Genomic DNA, 19850 nt, shown 5'->3' with positions numbered 1-19850 from the left:
GATCACTTCTGGCAAAATGCCCATAAAGCCATTCTCCTTTCCTCTCCCAGAAACACGATTTTTCCCAGCTTTGTGGTTATCTGCCTCTCCATAAGGGCTCATGCACACAAACGTATATATTATTTCTGTGTCCATTCCGTTTTTTTGTGAACCGTATATGGAACCATTCATTTTAATGGGTCCGCAAAAATGACGGAAGTTACTCCGTGTGCATTCTGTTTCCGTATGTTTGTATTTCCGTTCCGCAAAAAAATAGAACTTGTCCTATTATTGTCTGCATTACGGAGAAGCATAGGACTGTTCTATTAAGGGCCAGCTGTTCTGTTATGCAAAATACGGAATGCACACGGACGTCATCCGTAGTGTTTGTGGATCCGTTTTTTAAGGACTGCAAAATACATACGGTCATGTGCATGAGACCTAAGAGTTTCATTATACCTGTTCACACGAGGCCATTACAGCATTTTATATTATGGACAATTTCATACTCGTGTATTCAGTATGGAAAACACATTCCGTATGGGAGCAGTATTTCCCGGACTGAACACTGCTCCTGGGACATGAACTCACGGCATTACAATGATTTACAATGCTATGTGTTCCTGCTCGACCTCGGCTGTACTGAACAGTACTCACAAAATGCTGTCAGTACAATTCAGTACAGTCTTAGTGATCCACAATGTGCTACCTCCTGCAGGATCCATAGTAAAGTAAAGGCATGATTACTAAAGGGTCTTCAGCCTACACAAAATCCTGAAACACCAGTAAGGGGTCCTTTGAGGCTATTGTGGTTACAAAGGTGCCAAACTTACTATAGGCATACAAAGCTGTCTGCAGGGGCGGATTGGCCATAGACCTTACAGGGAAATTTCCCGGCGGGCCGATGCCCAGGGGGTCACCTGGGCCCTCCTCACGGCCGGCCATTGGAAGTTTTTGGGGATGTATTTTGTGCTGCTGGCAGTATTTTGTGATGGACTGTGGTATTTGGCTCTGTTGGGGTGCTATAATTTGCTAAAATATGGTATTGCTGGCCCTGCCTTCCATCACATTGGACCCAACTACAAAACAGGGCCACTTGTAGTATTTTTTCCAGGGCCACTTTAAGTTCCCAGTCTGCATGGTTGGCCTCTTCACCAGCAACCCTCTTAGGGTATGTCCACATATGAAATGCTGCAGATTTGCCTTCACAGATTTTGCATAGCAATTCTGCAGGATTATGCAGTACCAGCAAAGTGAATGGGTTTTACTGATTCTTATTCACACACTGCAGACAGAAATCTGCGGTGGAATTTAATTTGCAGATTTCGACCATCGCCATGCAGAGAGTGAAACTTCCATCAAATCAGCAACGCCTCCGCAACAAAAAAATGCACCATTTGGTATGTTTTTTTCTGCTGTGGATTTACTACAGATGTTCTGTCATTTGTGAACATACTTTAAAGGGGTTATCCTATGGATAGGTCATCAGTATCTGATCGGTGGGGGTTTGACACCCGGGACTCCCGCAGATCAGCTGTTTAAGAAGACCCCAGCTCTCCTGTGAGTTCTGCAGCCGTTTTGCTGCTTACCCTAGGTCACCGATATCATGACCATTGGTAACATCTGGGCGCAGCTCAGCCCCATTCAAGTGCCTAGGGCATTTGTCCAAAGGTTGTGATGTCACTGGCCTAGGATAAGCAGTGAGAAGACCTTGGCATTCACAGGAATGCCAGGGTTTTCTCAAAAAGCTGATCACTGGGGTCCCAGGCGTCAACCCCCATCGATCAGATGCTGATAATCCAGAGCCTGGTTTAAAGGGGCCAGAATTAAAAAGTTTTGCCTCCAACTGCAGTTATTTTTACATGTTGTCCTGGTTTTTAATACAGCATTTTTGTGCACACAGACACATGTACATTGACATTTGTCTTTTATCCACAGGATCACTTCTGGCAAAATGCCCATAAAGCCATTCTCCTTTCCTCTCCCAGAAACACGATTTTTCCATACCACGAAATATGTGTACAAGTTCAAAATACGATACAGTGCCCATTTTTGGTACGTTTTAAGAAGATATCAGTTGTATTTACTATAGTTAGGCCTCATGCACATGACCGTGGTGTGTTTTTTTGCGGTCTGCAAATCGCGGATCCGCAAAACACGGATGGCGTCCGTGCGCGTTCCGCAATTTGCTGAACGGCACGGACAGCCTTCAGTATAAATGCCGATTCTTGTCCGCAAAGCGCGGACAACAATAGGATATGTTATATTATTTTTTAGCAGGGCCACCGAACAGAGCAACGGATGCGGACAGCACACGGAGTGCTGTCCGCATCTTTTGCGGCCCCATTGAAGTGAATGGGTCCGCATCTGAGCCTCGGCTTGGATGCGGACCCAAACAACGGCCGTGTGCATGAGGCCTTAGTCTGCAAGCCTCAGGTTATAACAATCTTCTGACACTGAGACATTAGATCAAAGCATCACTATCACAGGGACCCCAAATAAAGGGGTTTGTTGGCTTAAAGGGCATCTGTCAGCAGATTTGTGCCTATGAAACTGGTGGACCTGTTGCACTTGGCAGCTGAAGGCATCTGTGTTGGTCCCATGTTCATATGTGCCTATCTTACTGAGAAAAATGTTGCTCCTAGAGGCTTATTTGCATATTTTAAAACATAATTTTTCTCAGCAATGCAGACACATATCAACATGGGACCAACACAGACGTCTTCAGCTGCCAAGTGCACATGTAACAGGTCAGCCAGTGTCATAGATACAAATCTGCTGATAAATGCCCTTTAAATGAATAGGTGATAAATGCTAAATATGGGGTGGGTCTGGCCTCTGGGACCTCCACTGGTAACCATAAAGGTGACCCTAGTCCTCCATGCTTGCTTGGATTTGTTTGCCAGTGCTGTAGACATCGTATTGATGGGCGCATACTCAACCATACATGGAAACTACTACTAGCTGTGGACAGGGGAAACGGCGGGTCCCATGTTTTTGAGATTTGTTTCAGTTCCAGCAGCGATGGAAGAAAGTGGGCAGTGGGCTGAGGAAGTCTGTTTGGTTTCCTGTACACACCACCTCAGTGCCGCAGCCAATCAGTGACCTTAGCAGTCATATATGCTGAGGCCAATGATTGGCTGCACAGTGACATAGTGTGCATAGGATGTCACTGCTGCAGCCAAAAATATGGCGCAATTTCTGCAGGACTTTATCAGCTATTCTATCACATTTACTGCTGCTGGGCACATTTTAATGTAACTTGGGCAACCCCTTTAAAGGGAACCTGTCACCTAAAAAAACGCCTCCCAAACCGCCAGCATTACCTTAAAGTAGCCAGCGGTATGTTCCTAAAGATCCTTTATTTCCTCCGGCCAGATGCACCAAAATCTTGAAAAGCTAACTTTTTCCCCCTGCACGCGCTATGTAACAGCAGAGTTTGAGGTCAAGGGGGCAGCGGCCTCCTCGCGTCAAGTCAGGATAACCACGCCCCCTTTCCCTGCCCCTTCACCGCTGATTGACAGCCGCACACATGAACGCCTGACGCGCACTCACACTCGGCCGGCAGCTATCAGCTGTCAGTTAGAGGTGAAGGGGCAGGGAAAGGGGGCGTGGTTATCCTGACTTGACGCGAGGAGGCCGCTGCCCCCTTGACTTCAAACTCTGCTGTTACATAGCGCGTGCAGGGGATTAAAGTTTGTTTTTCAAGATTTTGGTGCATCTGGTCGGAGGAAGAAAAGGATCTTTAGTAACATACCTCTGGCTACTTTAAGGTAATGCTGGTGGTTTGGGAGGCATTTGTTAGGTGACAGGTTCCCTTTAAGGGGAAATTGTGGCTTTGTGTTGGAAAATAGTAGCGACAATTTGTTTTATGTTTTAGCGCATTAGCCTTATATCTATTTTTGTATCTGTAGCTCAGAAGACACAGAAAATAAGTATGTTATGAGTGAATTATTGGTAAGTAAAAAAAACATAATCCTAAAATATGAATAACTGATTTTAATTGTTCATACGCATGAAATTTAATAAACTACCCTTCCTGCTATTTAGAGTAAGTTCACATGAAGTACCACAGAACAGGGTCCTTGAAAAATAGTTTTTGTTGTTTAATGTTCTGATGTATTGCAACCTGCATAGTTTTGTATAGCGTTAATAATCATTACCCTGCCCTTGTAGGAGGCAAGGAGTTATACCTAGGTCAGCCCCCAAGGTGAGGAAGAGAGTGTAGCTACATGTGCTCATTCCTTGGGTAAATTAGGTGGCCTGAGTCCCAGAGAATCACTATCTCTGAGATATTTGCATCAAGAAAGCATTGTCTGTTTAGGGTCCATTCACACGTCCGTATGTGTTTTGCGGATCCGCACATCGGCAGCACTCTCGTAGAAAATGCCTTTTCTTGTCCACAATTGCGGACAAGAATAGAACATGTTGTATTTTTTTGCTGAACGGAAGTGCGGATCCGAAAGTGCGGATGCGGACAGCACATTCCGGCCCCATTGAAAATGAATGGGTCCGCACCTGTTCCGCAAACTTGCGGAATGGATGCGGACCTTTTTGCGGACGTGTGAATCGACCCTTACAGTAGTCCATAGAGAGAAAAGAACTAGAATGTCCAGAATCTACAAGGCTGAGCATTGGACTCAGTAAGGTATTCGCTGTTTAAAGATGATAAAGACTTTACTGCAGTTAGAGGAACATTGCTAATACTACTTTCAACCTTTGACATGGTCCTGGCCAGCCGTATCTTAGTCCTGTACCTTCAGCCTGGGGATTACAGACAAATTTTGCAAGAACCTTATTGCCAGCCTCAGATTCTGCAGAGCGAGAGACTTTGGAAAATACAACATTTTGTACAACTGGCCAGGTTACTGACTCCAGCATCAATCACCGGCTACAGGACCTACATATCCTGCTTTGCACCCCTACCACACTCATACCACCAAGGGCAGGAGCCTCAACTCAATAGTTTTCGACCGCCCAATTCTCTGCATATTTGCCTGGTTGCGGCTGGATCTCCGCCGGTTTCCATTATAGTTAATTGGGCCGGAAAGCAACTCTGTGGCATCCGGCAATCCCGAGTGACCTGGCAGGCTGTTCCCTGCCAGATGCCACAACACTAGTGTGAAACTAGCCTAAGGCCTCATGTACACGGCCTTTGCCGGCCGTGGCCCGTATTGCAGCCTGCAAACAGTATGCGGGCACCGGCTGTGTGCTCCCCGCATCACGGATGCAGACCCATTCACTTAAATATGTCTGTAATTCGGAGCTGCGGTGTGGAACAGAGGCATGGAACCCCACGGGAGCACTACAGAGTGCTTGTGTGGAGTTCCTGTCTGTGCCTCCGCACTGCAAAAAAATAGAACTTGTTCTATTTTTTTCTGCAGTGCGGACGAATCACAGACCCATCCAAGTTGAATGGGTCTGGATCCGTCACAGCAGCCGCGCGGATGGTGCCCGTGCATTGGGGATCGCAAATTGCGGTTACCAATTCACGGAACGGCCGAACAACGGCTGTGTGCAAGAGGCCTTATGTGAATAAGCTGGTGTCGCCAGAGCCACTACCACTCCCATCCTCTTCTCCTCCTCGGCCATTGCACACACTATTTCTATGGCTAAAAAATCCATTCCATAAATCTGAATACGGTTATTTCTGCAGCATTTGCATGCATTTCTGCAAGCTCCATTTAGATAATGGTCCATTTGCAGAAATTTGCAGCAACAAACCTGCCACGTGTGAACACTAAAAGTTGAATTTTATTTTGTCAAGTTTTTCTATGTTGACCTACTTTCTTGTGTAACTTTTTTTTGATAGGATTCTATAAGGGCCATACTTGGCAGCCATGATAATTTACAACCTTTCTTAACAAAACATTTCATTATTTTTCCCTGTATCCTTTGAATGATAACGCAAATGTAATACAATACCAGTCACTGTATTATAGGGATGTGAATATCTAGGAAGAGAGTCTTAGGTATTGATTACCTATGTCATCAATATCTTATTCCTGGAAAATCCCTTTAAAAGGAACATTTTATAGGAAAAGGACTTTCCCAGTATAAACAGCCACGTCTGTTCAAGTCTATGCTATTGAAAAAAGGGTTACTAATAGAGTTGAGCGGACACCTGGATGTTCGGGTTCGAGAAGTTCGGCCGAACTTCCCGGAGATGTTCGGGTTCGGGATCCGAACCCGATCCGAACTTCGTCCCGAACCCGAACCACATTGAAGTCAATGGGGACCCGAACTTTTCGGCACTAAAAAGGCTGTAAAACAGCCCAGGAAAGGGCTAGAGGGCTGCAAAAGGCAGCAACATGTAGGTAAATCCCCTGCAAACAAATGTGGATAGGGAAATGAATTAAAATTAAAAGAAAATAAATAAAAATTAACCAATATCAATTGGAGAGAGGTCCCATAGCAGAGAATCTGGCTTCACGTCACCCACCACTGGAACAGTCCATTCTCAGATATTTAGGCCCCGGCACCCAGGCAGAGGAGAGAGGTCCCGTAACAGAGAATCTGGCTTCATGTCAGCAGAGAATCAGTCTGCTTGTCATAGCAGAGAATCAGGCTTCACGTCACCCAACATTGGAACAGTCCATTGGCATATATTTAAGCCCAGCACCCAGGCAGAGGAGAGAGGTCCCGTAACAGAGGATCTGGCTTCATGTCAGCAGAGAATCAGTCTGCATGTCATAGCAGAGAATCAGGCTTCACGTCAGCCACCAGTGCAACAGTCCATTGGCATATATTTAGGCCCAGCACCCAGGCAGAGGAGAGAGGTCCCGTAACAGAGAATCTGTCTTCATGTCAGCAGAGAATCAGTCTGCATGTCATAGCAGAGAATCAGGCTTCACGTCACCCAACATTGGAACAGTCCATTGGCATATATTTAGGCCCCGGCACCCAGACAGAGGAGAGGTTCATTCAACTTTGGGTAGCCTCGCAATATAATGGTAAAATGAAAATAAAAATAGGATTGAATGAGGAAGTGCCCTGGAGTACAATAATATATGGTTAAGGGGAGGTAGTTAATGTCTAATCTGCACAAGGGATGGACAGGTCCTGTGGGATCCATGCCTGGTTCATTTTTATGAACGTCAGCTTGTCCACATTGGCTGTAGACAGACGGCTGCGTTTGTCTGTAATGACGCCCCCTGCCGTGCTGAATACACGCTCAGACAAAACGCTGGCCGCCGGGCAGGCCAGCACCTCCAAGGCATAAAAGGCTAGCTCTGGCCACGTGGACAATTTAGAGACCCAGAAGTTGAATGGGGCCGAACCATCAGTCAGTACGTGGAGGGGTGTGCACACGTACTGTTCCACCATGTTAGTGAAATGTTGCCTCCTGCTAACACGTTGCGTATCAGGTGGTGGTGCAGTTAGCTGTGGCGTGTTGACAAAAGTTTTCCACATCTCTGCCATGCTAACCCTGCCCTCAGAGGAGCTGGCCGTGACACAGCTGCCTTGGCGACCTCTTGCTCCTCCTCTGCCTTGGCCTTGGGCTTCCACTTGTTCCCCTGTGACATTTGGGAATGCTCTCAGTAGCGCGTCTACCAACGTGCGCTTGTACTCGCGCATCTTCCTATCACGCTCCAGTGCAGGAAGTAAGGTGGGCACATTGTCTTTGTAGCGTGGATCCAGCAGGGTGGCAACCCAGTAGTCCGCACAGGTTAAAATGTGGGCAACTCTGCTGTCGTTGCGCAGGCACTGCAGCATGTAGTCGCTCATGTGTGCCAGGCTGCCCAGGGGTAAGGACAAGCTGTCCTCTGTGGGAGGCGTATCGTCATCGTCCTGCCTTTCCCCCCAGCCACGCACCAGTGATGGGCCCGAGCTGCGTTGGGTGCCATCCCGCTGTGACCATGCTTCATCCTCATCCTCCTCCACCTCCTCCTCATCCTCGTCCTCCAGTAGTGGGCCCTGGCTGGCCACATTTGTACCTGGCCTCTGCTGTTGCAAAAAACCTCCCTCTGAGTCACTTCGAAGAGACTGGCCTGAAAGTGCTAAAAATGACCCCTCTTCCTCCTCCTCCTGGGCCACCTCCTCTTCCATCATCGCCCTAAGTGTTTTCTCAAGGAGACATAGAAGTGGTATTGTAACGCTGATAACGGCGTCATCGCCACTGGCCATGTTGGTGGAGTACTCGAAACAGCGCAACAGGGCACACAGGTCTCGCATGGAGGCCCAGTCATTGGTGGTGAAGTGGTGCTGTTCCGCAGTGCGACTGACCCGTGCGTGCTGCAGCTGAAACTCCACTATGGCCTGCTGCTGCTCGCACAGTCTGTCCAGCATGTGCAAGGTGGAGTTCCACCTGGTGAGCACGTTGCATATGAGGCGGTGAGCGGGAAGGCTGAAGTTACGCTGTAGCGCAGACAGGCGAGCAGCGGCAGGATGTGAACGCCGGAAGCGCGAACAGATGGCCCGCACTTTATGCAGCAGCTCTGACATGTCGGGGTAGTTGTGAATGAACTTCTGCACCACCAAATTCAGCACATGCGCCAAGCAAGGGATGTGCGTCAAACCGGCTAGTCCCAGAGCTGCAACGAGATTTCGCCCATTATCGCACACCACCAGGCCGGGCTTGAGGCTCACCGGCAGCAACCACTCGTCGGTCTGTTGTTCTATACCCCGCCACAACTCCTGTGCGGTGTGGGGCCTGTCCCCCAAACATATGAGTTTCAGAATGGCCTGCTGACGTTTACCCCGGGCTGTGCTGAAGTTGGTGGTGAAGGTGTGTGGCTGACTGGATGAGCAGGTGGAAGAAGAGGAGGAGGAAGCTGAGTAGGAGGAGGTGGCAACAGGAGGCAAAGAATGTTGCCCTGCGATCCTTGGCGGCGGAAGGACATGCGCCAAACAGCTCTCCGCCTGGGGCCCAGCTGCCACTACATTTACCCAGTGTGCAGTTAGGGAGATATAGCTTACCTGGCCGTGCTTACTGGTCCACGTATCTGTGGTTAGGTGGACCTTGCCACAGATGGCGTTGCGCAGTGCACACTTGATTTTATCGGATACTTGGTTGTGCAGGGAAGGCACGGCTCTCTTGGAGAAGTAGTGCCGGCTAGGAACAACATACTGTGGGACAGCAAGCGACATGAGCTGTTTGAAGCTGTCTGTGTCCACCAGCCTAAATGACAGCATTTCATAGGCCAGTAGTTTAGAAATGCTGGCATTCAGGGCCAGGGATCGAGGGTGGCTAGGTGGGAATTTACGCTTTCTCTCAAATGTTTGTGAGATGGAGAGCTGAACGCTGCCGTGTGACATGGTTGAGATGCTTGGTGACGGAGGTGGTGGTGGTGTTGGTGGTACATCCCCTGTTTGCTGGGCGGCAGGTGCCAACGTTCCTCCAGAGGCGGAGGAAGAGGCCGAGGCGGCAGCAGCAGAAGAGGCCGAGGCGGCAGCAGCAGAAGAGGCCGAGGCGGCAGCAGCAGAAGAGGTAGCAGGGGGAGCCTGAGTGACTTCCTTGTTTTTAAGGTGTTTACTCCACTGCAGTTCATGCTTTGCATGCAGGTGCCTGGTCATGCAGGTTGTGCTAAGGTTCAGAACGTTAATGCCTCGCTTCAGGCTCTGATCGCACAGCGTGCAAACCACTCGGGTCTTGTCGTCAGCACATTGTTTGAAGAAGTGCCATGCCAGGGAACTCCTTGAAGCTGCCTTTGGGGTGCTCGGTCCCAGATGGCGGCGGTCAGTAGCAGGCGGAGTCTCTTGGCGGCGGGTGTTCTGCTTTTGCCCACTGGTCCCTCTTTTGCTACGCTGTTGGCTCGGTCTCACCACCGCCTCTTCCTCCGAACTGTGAAAGTCAGTGGCACGACCTTCGTTCCATGTGGGGTCTAGGACCTCATCGTCCCCTGCATCGTCTTCCACCCAGTCTTGATCCCTGACCTCCTGTTCAGTCTGCACACTGCAGAAAGACGCAGCAGTTGGCACCTGTGTTTCGTCATCATCAGAGACATGCTGAGGTGGTATTCCCATGTCCTCATCATCAGGAAACATAAGTGGTTGTGCGTCAGTGCATTCTATGTCTTCCACCGCTGGGGAAGGGCTAGGTGGATGCCCTTGGGAAACCCTGCCAGCGGAGTCTTCAAACAGCATAAGAGACTGCTGCATAACTTGAGGCTCAGACAGTTTCCCTGGTATGCATGGGGGTGATGTGACAGACTGATGGGGTTGGTTTTCAGGCGCCATCTGTGCGCTTTCTGCAGAAGACTGGGTGGGAGATAATGTGAACGTGCTGGATCCACTGTCGGCCACCCAATTGACTAATGCCTGTACCTGCTCAGGCCTTACCATCCTTAGAACGGCATTGGGCCCCACCATATATCGCTGTAAATTCTGGCGGCTACTGGTACCTGAGGTAGTTGGTACACTAGGACGTGTGGATGTGGCAGAACGGCCACGTCCTCTCCCAGCACCAGAGGGTCCACTAACACCACCACGACCATGTCCACGTCCGCGTCCCTTACTAGATGTTTTCCTCATTGTTATCGTTCACCACAACAACAAAAATATTATTTTGCCCCTATGTATTGAATTCAAATTCAGGCCTTTTTTTTACAGACACCTAACACTATCTGGCTATCTTTTTAGGTACCGTATTACACTAATACAGGCACAGCAGTAACCACAGATTTAGCTGACTATGAATTTGAGGCCTAGTATTTAGGCGCTGGGTGACAGGTATATGTTTTACGGACAGAATTAGACTGAGATATGCACAGTAGCGTGTGTGTGAAGTTATTGTGAATGACCCTATCAGCACCTTGATTCTGATATACCCGTTTAGGGATGTATTTAAAGTAGGCCTGATACAGCAGAAACCACTAAATTAGGAAATTGCTAAATTGGGAATTGTATTTCAACCCAGAACAAAAAATGTGCTTTGACGGACACTAAATAACTTGCCCAGCCACAACAGTACAGCAGTAACGACAGATTTAGCTGGATATAAATTTGAGGCCTAGTATTTAGGCGCTGGGTGACAGGTATAGGTTTACTGACAGAATTAGACTTAAAAATGCACAGTAGCGTGTGTGTGAAGTTATTCAGAATGACCCTATGTGCACCTTGAATATTATATACCCTTTTAGGGATAGAATTCAAATAGCTCTGATACAGCAGAAACCACTAAATTAGGAAATTGCTAAATTGGGAATTGTATTTCAACCCAGAACAAAAAATGTGCTTTGACGGACACTAAATAACTTGACCAGCCACACCAGTAACAACAGATTTAGCTGGATATAAACTTGAGGCCTAGTATTTAGGCGCTGGGTGACAGGTGTACATTTACTGACAGAATTAGACTGGGATATGGCCAAAAAATAACCACACTATTGATGGTTAAATGCAGTTGGTGTGACAGCTTGACCAACCACACTACTGAGGTTTAAATGCACTTGGTGACAGGCGCAGCTTGCCCCTGATGTAGTATATGGCCAAAAAATAAACAGACTATTGCTGGTTAAATGCACTTGGTGTGACAGCTTCACCCTGATGTAGGATTTAGCCAAAAAACAACCACACCATTGAGGGTTAAATGCACTTGGTGACAGCTTGCCCCTGATGTAGGATTTAGCCAAAAAACAACCACACCATTGAGGGTTAAATGCACTTGGTGGCAGCTTGTGCTGGCGCACCACAAGACACAAAATGGCCGCCGATCACCCCAGAAAAAAGTGACTGAAAAACGCTCTGGGCAGCCTAAAAACAGTGAGCAATTCAATAGCAGCAGTTCAATCATCCACAGCTGCAGATCGATCATTGGATGGAGTCTTTTGGAGGAGTTAATCAGCCTAATCTCGCCCTACTGTCGCAGCTGCAACCTCTCCCTACGCTAATCAGAGCAGAGTGACGGGCGGCGCTATGTGACTCCAGCTTAAATAGAGGCTGGGTCACATGGTGCTCTGGCCAATCACAGCCATGCCAATAGTAAGCATGGCTGTGACGGCCTCTTGGGGCAAGTAGTATGACGCTTGTTGATTGGCTGCTTTGCAGCCTTTCAAAAAGCGCCAAGAAAGCAACGAACACCGAACCCGGACTTTTACGAAAATGTCCGGGTTCGGGTCCGTGTCACGGACACCCCAAAATTCGGTACGAACCCGAACTATACAGTTCGGGTTCGCTCATCCCTAGTTACTAATGTTTTTTCATAGTGGTTAGCAGAATTGTGTTTTTTTAAATACTCCTGGTAAATGAACTTTTTCTCCCTGACAAAAATTCTCTTTGACTGGTATCCTCCAGATAAGAGTGAATGGGAAAGTGCGTCTCGTCTAAAGTTCAAACACTGTCAGTCATTTCTCCAGCCATTTCCATATGTCTTCACAATATATGTGGAGCCTTATGCTTTAGTTTACGGTAAGTGTTCTTTGTTATAGCATATATAGTACTGTAATATATATAGTATATAAGTCTATTATACAGTATACACAACTGAACATTTATATGCCTTTATGGGCAGGGGCATCACTAGGCCAAAACATCCAGGGCCGAGCCCCGAATATTGCGTCGCTGTCCTCAGGATGCAGATACAGTTGAATATTGCAGTACGGCACATGAGCCAATTGCAACCTGCCCTGCCATAAATCACTCTTATAGGCCTGAAGCCGATAAGAGATTGCCTGCCTCCTGGCTCAGGCTGTGCAATTATGTCCTAGTGGTTGCCTGCGTGCGCAGGGAGCAGGCAATGCAGGCAAAAAAGAGGCCTATGGCCTGCATCGCGAGCGGTGGCGGAGAGTGGAAGTGAGGTGAGTATTTGATTGTTTTTTTTATATACACCACTTAACTGCTGTGGCACTACATGGGGCAGGGGTATCAGTGCAGGGGCATTATAACTACTAGGGAACTACAAGGGGCAGACTGGGGCATTACAATAGGCTTTAAAACTACTAGGGGCACTAGAGGGGCATTACAACTACTGGGGACATTTTAACTTATGGGGCAATACGGGGGTAATTTTAACTACTGTGGGCACTATAGGCAGGATTATAACTATTTGGGACACTACTGGGAGCGTTATAAGTACTTAGGCACTACAGGAGGGCATTTTAACTGCTTGGGCACTACTGGGGCCTTATAACTACTGGGGCACTATAGGGGACATTTTAGCTACTGGGGCATTTTAACTACTGGGGCATTATAACTAGGGTTGAGCAAATCAAAGTATCCAAAGTTCAGGGAAAATTTTATTTGCCGCGAAGCTGAATTTCTTTGTGCTTCATGGTAACTAATCAATTTCCCCTGAGATGAAGCTAAAAAAATACTTTTCACCTCATCCATTTGAGCGCGAAGAGGCCGCCACAGCCATCTTTATTGAAGATGCTGTGCAAAATCTCGTGCATGGCGACGTATGACATCATCAGGCACAGCACAAGGCTTCGCACAGGATCTTCATTTGAGATGGCCGTGGCAGCCTCTTCACACTCAAATGGATAAGGTGAGTATTTTTTTTAACTGATTAACCCCTGAAAGCCTTCATTTTTCATCTCAGATGCCGCGATCAGCAATGAATTCGGCATCTGAGGGGTTCAATGACGGGGAGGCGGTGCAATCCCTATTATTGCACCCGCTACTTACAAAGAAATGTGCTTTGTGACAAAGTAACTACACAGTAACTATTTGGGGTACTATAGGAGCCATTATAACTAATGGAGGCACAATAGAGAAGTCTTTATACTATTGGAGGCACTACAGGGGACCTTATTAATACCAGGGGTACTATAGAAAGGCCTTATTACTACTTGGTGGTGTACGGTGGGCATTTTTATTGGGCTCAATATGAAGGGCACTACTACTAATACGGGCAGTCTTGAGGGGCAGTATCATTATTGGGGGCACTGTATGGGGTACTACTACTAATGACGACACTCTGGGAGATAATTATTGCTACTGGTAGGACTTTTATATTGCTGTGGGGGTACTATCCGTATGATATTATTTCTGCAGTATAGGGGCATAGGGGAGCACAGTGCGCGCAGTATTAGGGAACCAACAGGATAACACTGTTGGGGCATTAGGGTGAGTAGTATGATGGAAAAGTGAGGAACCTAAGATGTCTGTGTGGCAAACTCTACAGAGACATGTTTAAATAAGGCTACTTTCGCACTAGCATTTTTTGCTGATCCGTCATGGATCTGCAAAAACGCTTCCGATACACTAATACAACCACTGGCATCTGTCATGAACGGATCCGGTTGTATTATGTCTTTTATAGCCATGATGGATCCGTCATGAAAACCATTGAAAGTCAATGGGGGCTGGATCCATTTCTATTATGTCAGAGAAAACAAATCTGTTCTCATTGACTTACATTGTGTGTCAGGACGGATCCGTCTTGTTCCGTACCACATCGTGGACAGAAAAACCTGCTTGCAGCTTTATTCTGTCTGCGATGGGAGCGCAACCAAACGGAACAGAATGCATTTTGGTGCACTCCGTTTCGTTCAGTTCAGTTTTTTCCCCATTGACAATGAATATGATCAAAACTGAAGCGTCCCCCCCCACCCCCACCCCCCGCTATTGAGATCCTATGACGGATCTCAATAGCGGAAAGGGAAAACGCTGGTGTGAAAGTAGCCTAAGATGTCATTTGCCAAATGGAGAAGAGGAAAGAGAACATCTACATCACAGGAGACGCCACATGTGAGGACAGGGTGTAATAGGTATGTAGTGCTGTATAGTCCTGTATGTTTGGCAGTTCTGAATGTAATGTCCATCCAGCAAGCAAAATATGTCTTTAGTACTAGTGTGTGTTTGTGAGCAGTGCCCCCTTGAATGGGTATTTACAAGCAACAGCCTTTGTCAGATCCCTGAGTGTCTCCAAACTGACACCAGCACTGGTGATTGCATCATCATGTCTGTATACATCTCAAAGGGGTCCTAAATCATACCTCCCAACCGTCCCGCATCAAGCAGGACAGTCCCCAATTTCAGTGGCTGTCCCACGGTCCCGGAATGGAGGAGGAATGTGCCGCTATTAGGCAACTGTCTCTGCTTCCATAGAACGCAGAGACAGTTGCCTGTAATGATAAAGCAGAGAGACCTGCGTTCCTTGCTTCATCATTCCTCCCTCTGTTAGTGCCCCACACTGCTGGTCTGTGCAGGGGGCAGGGCCGGCAGTCGGCTGTGCTCCTCCTCCTGCATCTCTGTGTGTAGGCTGCTGCTAGGGAGATCATCGGAAGAAGCAGGTGAGTATGTTAATATTTTTTTTCTACTTCCTGTGAAGAGGGCATATACCTGGGCATAATACTATGAGGGGGCACATAACTGGGCATATTACTGTTGAGGCATATATCTTTGCATAACTTCTGTGAGGGGGCACATATTAGGGCATAACTACTGTGAGGGGCACATATCTGGGCAAAACTACTATGAGGGGCACATATGTGCATAGAGAGCTGTGTATGAGTCAGTTCTGGCACATGTGTGCATGTGTCAGGTCCACAGAAAGCTGGCAGAAGGTGGTGATATCAGCAATGGCGCACCATCAGCTGCTCCAGAGAAGGAATAGAAGAAGACGGTGCTGGAGCAGTAGTCCTGAAAGCCAACAGGAGCAGTCACGTGACCATGAGGAGGATCGTGGAAATGCTGCTGCTGCTGGGGGTAAGTATGGCTTTACTAATCTTCTCTCCGCAGGTTAGATTCGGGCCTCATTTTTTAGGTAGGACCAGAGAACCCCATTAAAGTCAATAGCATGTGTAGCAGGTAGTTTTGGTAATGAAACCTAAACCCCCTACAAAATTATTTTTCCTCTGGATATTTTAATATAAATCATTTTAATATTATCATTTTATGAACACTGTACCCTAGTTTTTCGAACTTTAAAACACACACTATTTAGTAATAAAAATGACTCGTACTCCCTGCCTTCTCCTGTCTCACTTACATAAACCGGAACTGAAGCCAGCATCAATGTGCCTGTCTGGGACTTCTAGCCCAGGGGGTGGCAATGCTGGATGGTCTCTGGCATCCTGAATTCTGGGCAGGCTCAGGGCACAGTCCTCAAAAGAGGCTTAGATCATGATCACAAATCTTTCCTGGCTAATGGCAAGCTCTGGAAGTGAGGCTGATTCAGTGATGGCTGACGTCACCACCAATCCAATGCACCTCGCTTATGGCAACTCCGAGGACTGTGCCTCCAAGCCTGCCGGGACTTCAGGATGCCAGAGACCATCCAGCATCGTCACTCACTGGGCTAGAACTCTCAGCCAGGTAGTCAGGCACATTGATGCAGGCTGCAGACTTCAGTTCAGGTGTATGTGAGCAGGGCTGTAGGAAGCCTAGTATGCGTGAGAGAGATGTATATGTTGCAGTGCTGTGTGCGTAAATATATATTTATATGTATATATATTGTCAGCTCTAGGACTTTGATGGGTTGTACGCTGTATGTGTATGTCAGCTGTGTAGCAGGGCTGTGTTTGTTAGGTGTGTACACAGCAGTTCTGTGTGTGTAAGTTACTGACGTTGGCCAATCCACTTTATTAAACGACTAGGGAAGCTTTAATAAATATACATTTTATTTTTATTTTTTCTGTTGTCTAAGGCCTCTTGCACACAAACGTGTGTTGGCCGTGCCCGTGCTGCGGTCTGCAATGCACGGGCACCGACCGTGGGCCAGCTGCATGGCAACCCCATTCACTTATATAGGGTCCGCGATCCACCCGTTCCGCAAAAAAATAGGACAAGTTCTGTCGTTTTGCAGAACGGAATCACAGAACAGAACCCCACAAAAGCACTCCGTATCTCTGGATTTGCAGAATACACACGGCCGGTGACCCGTGTATTGCGGACCCGCCATATGCGGGACGCAATACGGCCACGGGGGATACACGGCCATGTGCAAGAGGCCTAAGGGTACAGTCAGGTTTCTGTTTTCTGATGCGGTTTTGGAAGCCAAAATAAGCAGTTAATTTAAAAAAGAGGAGAAGGTGTCTCTGTCCTTTATACTTTCTCTCCTTTTATGATCCACTCCTGATTTTGGTTTCCAAAACTGCATGCAGAAACCTGGCCGTGTGGCCGTACACTAAACCTGGATATTTATTGCATATCTTTTTGAAAACCTTAACTGTGATTTCAAGGACTTACCTATTGATGATCTATCTTTAGGATAAGTCATCAATATCAGATTAATGGCAGTACAACTCCCAACACCTCTGCCAGTCAGCTATTTTCATTAGCTGCAGTGCTGGAATAACGAGGTGAGGCCACTACATAGTTCAGTTCATAGGATCAGGGGCGTAATAATCGCGGTTGCAGAGGGTGCGACTGGGCCGGCGGGGGGAGGGGGCCCGCTGCGCTCCCATGTAATGGGAGCGTTCTGACGGGGCCCAGCATGAAGTACAGTGACAATGTCAGGCCCTGTCAGAGCGCTCTTCAAACATATATATTATGCACCCCGAGCCCACAGACAAGAGGGGGCGCACATACTCACCCGGCAGTTCTTGTCACTGCCGGGCTGTCGTCTCCAGAGTGAAGCAGGGAGCTCTCTCTGCTCCCTGCTTCACTTTTCTTCTGAGCTCTGACGCTCCCCCTGCAGGTCACACATCGCGCTGCTGGCAGTGGGAGGAGCGCTGAAGGCCCGGGAATCGGCCTCTAGCACAGTCAACAGGAGGAGACCAAATGGATTTACCTGCTGAATAGCTTATCCCCGAGAGATCTTAATGAAGGGTTCACATACTCGTCCTTCTTGTAGTTTGGACCCCCTCCTACAAAAGAAAAGAAAAAGTAAATTATGAGATGTTATGCAGTATGACAAATACAAGAATTTATAAACTAAAAGCTTACTCGGCAAGGATAAAATAAAAGAACTAGATAGGATGGGCAAGAATGGCAAGTATGAGAGTCCATTCATCCCACCCGGAGATTGGGGATTTGCAAAATATGACGTAGCCAAGATTACCATCAGAAGCACATATTGGAGAAATGAGTTTGGATAAGAGATGGAATTGTAATCTGGCGACCATAGAAGGGCTAAAATGTGTAGGATCCGAGAGACAATATATACATTAAGAGTAAAAGCAGTAAGGCTATAATCACATAAGTGCAACCCCTATAACAAGCAGATTCCAAGCTGAGGATATGCAGTATGTATGAATGGAACCCATCAAAATTGATATGCAGAATATGCAGTGTAGACCAAAAGATCGAATGAGACATCAGGGAAGCCCATGACACCACAACATCTATAACCTAGATAGTGTGATGGGATTATAGGCCGATAGTATACTAACATACTAGTCTAATGAGCACTATCCAAAAGGTAGACTAGATTGATATTAAGATCATAAAGGATCGTATCCCATCTCTGCATGTTTTGGATGGGTGGTACACTCATGGAAAAGTAGAGAATCAGAGCATCAATGGCTGCGAATGTAGGTCCGTGCGATGATAACCCACAACTAAGTATCGGTATATATGTGAAAGTGGACAATACCTGCAAAGCAGCTGAAGTCCGGAGATATGCGCTGTAGCGCAGGTAACCATGCCAACAGTTTAATATTCGCGTGGAAAGCGCCGTAAACAAAGTACCCTGACATGCTCAATGGGACGGAGGTTCAACAACTAAGTATTAGCGCATGCGTGGATCAGGTATCCGGAAGTGGATGCGCCGGAGACTAAGTCAGATGACATGCGCAGTGGTTCGAAGCATCCCGAGGTATAAGTTTACCAGACATGCGCAGCGCAATCTGATGACATGGTGTGACGCATACTAGCCAAAGGTCAAAGTTGGAGGGGGCGGTAACATCAGCCGGCAAGCGGCCTGTTTGCCTTTGGGAGGTGGATGTATGGAATCTCATGGGCCAGCCCATAAACAATGACATCACAACGGAAGTGATATAATCCAGGCGAGCCAGCACATGCTCACACTCTGCCCGAACCCCTGAAGACGCCGGAGTACGGCGAAACATGTCGGGGGGCAGCGTGGATTGTTAGTTTTATCCAGTAAAGTCACCTAGCCAAGATACATAGTAATGATCGACACATTAAGCTTGTATCAACACTGGCAGCGCGCGGCCAGTCAAGCTAGTTAGACGTACTCCGGATAGGCCAATTCAGGCAGGAGGATAGTACTAGAAATATTTAGGACCAAGTGACTACTGACAATTTTAAAGTATTATAGGCAATATTTAAAAATGATTATTAAAGGTTAAGTTTTAGGATTTAGGAGGTGTAGGATAATAGGTGTAAGGTAGTCCTAGGGACATTTGTTTGATTTATTGAATAAAACACCACATCCTAACACCATAAGGGAAAATAAAGCGATTCTGCATGTGAGTGTCGGAGCGCGTCATCAGGGAAGAAGGTAAAGCTGCAGACTGGAGGCAAAACGGGGGCCACAACAAGAGTGAGGGGGCACAAAAGTGGGCATTTTTACTGAGGGGGCACCTAATCTGCCATAACTACTTTGAGGGGGCACCTAATCTGGCATAACTACTGTGAGGGGTCACATATTTGGGCATAACTACTGTGAGGGGGCACATATGTAGGCATAACTGCTACGAGGGGGCACATAACTGGGCATAATTACTGTGAGGGGGCACATATCCGGGCATAACTACTATGAGGGGGCACATAATGTGGCATAACTACTGTGAGGGGGCACATAATCTGACATAACTACTGTGAGGGGGCACATATCTGGCCATAAGCAGTGTGAGGGGGCACATATCTGGCCATAAGCAGTGTGAGGGGGCACATAACTGGGCATAACTACTGTGAGGGGGCACCTATTTGGCATATCTTCTGTGAGGGGGCACATATCTGGGCATTACTACTGTGAGGGGCACATATCTGGCCATAACCACTGTGAGGGGGCACATATCCGGAATATCTACTGTGAGTGGGCACATATCTGACATATCTTCTGTGAGGGAGCACATATC

General features: G+C 47.4%; 1 protein-coding gene across 1 annotated transcript in view; it reads left to right on the top strand.

Moving 5' to 3' along the window:
- Positions 1–1933: 1933 nt before the first annotated feature.
- Positions 1934–19850, top strand: part of MAJIN (membrane anchored junction protein) — a 31710-nt gene continuing 13793 nt past the window's right edge. The window contains exons 1-4 of the mRNA XM_044269252.1: positions 1934–2034; positions 3894–3936; positions 5792–5867; positions 12214–12327. Of these exons, the coding sequence (XP_044125187.1) occupies positions 1934–2034; positions 3894–3936; positions 5792–5867; positions 12214–12327 (334 nt within the window). The remainder of the gene's footprint in view (positions 2035–3893; positions 3937–5791; positions 5868–12213; positions 12328–19850) is intronic.

Source organism: Bufo gargarizans, chromosome 10 (assembly GCF_014858855.1).
Source record: "Bufo gargarizans isolate SCDJY-AF-19 chromosome 10, ASM1485885v1, whole genome shotgun sequence".
Taxonomy (NCBI): domain Eukaryota; kingdom Metazoa; phylum Chordata; class Amphibia; order Anura; family Bufonidae; genus Bufo; species Bufo gargarizans.
The sequence above is the reverse complement of the archived record's forward strand: the minus strand, read 5'-3'. Positions and strand labels throughout refer to the sequence as shown.